Source organism: Geospiza fortis, unplaced genomic scaffold, assembly GCF_000277835.1.
Source record: "Geospiza fortis unplaced genomic scaffold, GeoFor_1.0 scaffold1509, whole genome shotgun sequence".
NCBI classification, from domain to species: Eukaryota; Metazoa; Chordata; class Aves; order Passeriformes; family Thraupidae; genus Geospiza; species Geospiza fortis.
The window spans coordinates 51554-54669 of record NW_005054726.1 but is presented as its reverse complement, the minus strand read 5'-3'; the positions used below and the strand labels follow the sequence as shown (position 1 = coordinate 54669).

General features: G+C 61.0%; 1 protein-coding gene across 1 annotated transcript in view; it reads left to right on the top strand.

The window, feature by feature from the left end:
* Nucleotides 1-3116, top strand: part of TAF1C (TATA-box binding protein associated factor, RNA polymerase I subunit C) — a 6021-nt gene that overhangs the window by 1730 nt on the left and 1175 nt on the right. The window contains exons 2-13 of the mRNA XM_031065279.1: nucleotides 39-148; nucleotides 240-335; nucleotides 418-488; nucleotides 575-822; nucleotides 897-1007; nucleotides 1120-1243; nucleotides 1354-1425; nucleotides 1529-1664; nucleotides 1758-1886; nucleotides 2034-2208; nucleotides 2335-2472; nucleotides 2757-3116. Of these exons, the coding sequence (XP_030921139.1) occupies nucleotides 39-148; nucleotides 240-335; nucleotides 418-488; nucleotides 575-822; nucleotides 897-1007; nucleotides 1120-1243; nucleotides 1354-1425; nucleotides 1529-1664; nucleotides 1758-1886; nucleotides 2034-2208; nucleotides 2335-2472; nucleotides 2757-3116 (1770 nt within the window). The remainder of the gene's footprint in view (nucleotides 1-38; nucleotides 149-239; nucleotides 336-417; nucleotides 489-574; nucleotides 823-896; nucleotides 1008-1119; nucleotides 1244-1353; nucleotides 1426-1528; nucleotides 1665-1757; nucleotides 1887-2033; nucleotides 2209-2334; nucleotides 2473-2756) is intronic.

The following is a 3116-nucleotide window of genomic DNA, read 5'->3' as shown; positions in this document are numbered from 1 at the left end:
CTCGTGTGATGCCGAGCGGCTCTGCCTTCTCCCCACAGGCTGCTGGATCCCCTCGCCTGCGCCTCAGGACATCTTGTACCACCGCAGCGGCCTGTGCAGGAAGCTCCGGGCAGGCAAGTCTGCAGCTACTCTGGACTTCGCCAAGCAGGTGGGATTTGAGGTGTTACATCCTGGCATGGACCTGGGGGGCAGCGTGGGACCTTTGCGTGCGCTGACCCTTTCCCCTCCCTCCCACACAGCTGGGCCATTTCTTTGTGGATCACCCAGAAGATGCTTTTGGCTCCCTGGGGCATCTGCTGCACAAGAACTTCTACCTGGGAAACGCCAAGCTGAAGGTCACTGTTTGTCCAGGGATTAACAGTGCTGTTCCCCACCCTTCCCCTTGCCAGTCTCAAACTCTGCCCCCTACTCCTGTAGAGACCAGCCCGGAACAGCACCATTCGGATGACAGCCCTGGTGGAGGACATCGACCGCCTGGAGGCCCGACGGTGAGTGTTCCTCTGTCCCCTGCCCTGCTGAGGTCTGAGGAGGCTCCTGCTCTGTCCCCCCACGTGACGCTGTCCATGCCTTGCAGCGGCTGCCCCCGACAGCACTTGGCCTCCCGCCTGCGCTGGTTCTCCCACCTCTGTCGTGACTGGCTCTTCGAGGTGCCGCTGGGGCTGCTGGCAGACTGCCTGCACGAGGAGCTGGCACAGCAGTGGTCCAACCTGCTCTTTGATGACAGCCTCACTGGCGGGGCACTGGCCTGGTTGCCCCCTGAAGATGGGCAGACACCTGTGGGCCGCCTGGTGCATCCTGGAGGGCAGGCCATGAACCACCTCTGTATCCTTCCCCATGGGGTGTTCCTGGGGCGGGAAGTGGGGATTGTGTTGCACTGCCCTTAGTCAGCACCTCAGATTTCCAGGATGTGGTGCTGGAGGAGCTGCCCTACGCCCGGGGCTCCCCAGCACAGTTTGAGCTCAGCGAGCGCATCCGGCAAGTGGCTGCAGCCCGTGTAAATGGGCAAGGTGAGCCATGCCCAGGATCCACATCTTGAGGCAGCCAGGATGGAGGGAGGAAGGGCAGCAGGGGGCCCCTGGGATGCTGCCAGATCACATGCCACCTCCTTCCCTATGACAGATTTTGTTGGGGTTCGCTCAGACTATCACTGTGGTGTTTGGAGGGTGCCGGGCAAGACAGGAGCAGTTCCCGCCCCGCTGCAGGTGATCCGCACTGATGTGCCTGCCTCCTGCCTCACTGTCAGGTAGGTGCTGGAGGAAGGGGTTGTGCGAGGAGGGAGCTCTGCTGGCACAGCCCTGCTCTGTGTGGCAGGTTTTGTCACCCCAGGGTCATGCTGTACCCCCTGTCCTGCAGCCCTCACCTTCCCGGGGAGCTGTCTGTCTGCACCGAGAGCGGGACCGTCTACCTCTGGAGCGTTGAGACTGGGTGAGAGAGAACACTCAGGACTGTCTAGGGGCTCTTGCAGACAGTGGAGGCCCAAGTGACTGGGGCAGCCCTCCCCCATGCCAATACTACTGTCTCCCCACAGGCTGCAGCAGCTGCGCCATGACCCCCAGACCATGTTTTTTCGGGACCATTCACCCTGGCGCTGGAGTGACTTCACTGCCCACCCACGAGTGCTCAGCTGTGCTGACCGCACAGGCCTGCAGTGCCTGGATGCCCGAGTGAGCTTGGGAGGGTGGGCGTGGGGCTTGGGGCAGGCAGGGAAGAGGTTCCACGCCCCAAAGTGCTGACTGTGCCCTGTTCCACTGCTGCAGGCCCCCAAGAGGTGCCACGTCGAACTGTTCAAGGTGGGCGAGGAAGCAGGCTGCCAGCAGGGCGAGCGTGTGGTGCTGCCCATGTACCTGGGCAGGGCTCACCCCTCACAGTACCTTGTCACCACCCAGGTGAGTCCCACCACAGCTGGGAGCTGGGGAAGATACACCACACAGTTGTGTCTCCTAGTGCCTACAGGGCATGAGGGTCTTCCATCTCAGGGGAGCTGCCATGGTGTGTTGGGGTGTGTCCTGTCTGAGCCAAGACTTCTGTCCTAGTTCTCCATGTATGTGCTGGACGAGCGGTTGCCACTCGTGCCTGTTCTGAAGTGGGCACACATGATGAAGGCCCCTCCACTCTTTGCTCACCTGATACCAGGGAAACCTGGGAGGAGCCACAAGGTGCTGCTTGGTGCATCCCGCACGCAGGAGCTGTTGCTTTTGCAATACCGGGGTAAGAGATCAAGCTCCAGGGGTGCTACAAAGCCCTCTGTGCCCATGTCCCAGCCTCTTTGCTGCTGGGATCAGCTGCTGCTCTGGCATCTGTGCTCACCAGACAGTTTTTGGGGTGTTTCCTCAGGGGGCAGCCAGTCGGCCTGTCAGCTGGTGGGGACTCCACAGAAGCTGCACAGCATCACAGGGTGCCTGCAGCACCTGCCCACCCAGCTCCCACACTGCCACCAGCTGCTCCAGCAGCGCCTCTCAGCCCCTGCAGCAGGTGAGTGTCCCAGACTGCCCCAGGCTGCAGGTCCTGGTGGGGGAGAAGGTGGAACAGAATGGAAGTGTAGCCTTTGTCATGGCCTGGCTGGAGGGTGGCTGAAAAAGCAAAAGCAAAGCCCTGAACAATGCTGCGGAAGCGATTAATGACATAAAGATGTACAGGGCAAGAGCCAGCAGTGAGGGTGACCACTGAGGGGTGGAGGCAGTCCCCATTGCTGGCCAGGCCCCTGAAATATTCCTAGGACTGGAACCCTGGTGACAATGCCTTTCCTGTTTCTGCAGGGCTGGCTGCCATGCTGCAGGAGGATGGACCCCGCAAGTCCATGTTGATTTTCCAGCTCTCTGAGGCTGGGGATGTCTTCTGCCAGAGGCTGATCCACAAGGCAGCACAGCCTCCTGCACCCCCATCGAAGGATGAGGCCACAACAGCTCCTGGCTCTTCCCCCCTTTTCGAGGCTCCAGCCAGCAGCCCACATGGCTTGGGCAGTGAGGGAGAAGAGGAGGAAGAGCAAACATTCTACTTGCCCAACCTGGAGGTGATTTTCCATGAGGAGGAGGAGGAGGAAGACATGGGCACACCAGCACCCGTGGAGGAAGCTGAACTACTGCAGGAGCCCTGTGCCAGCCCCGAGCCTTCATCAG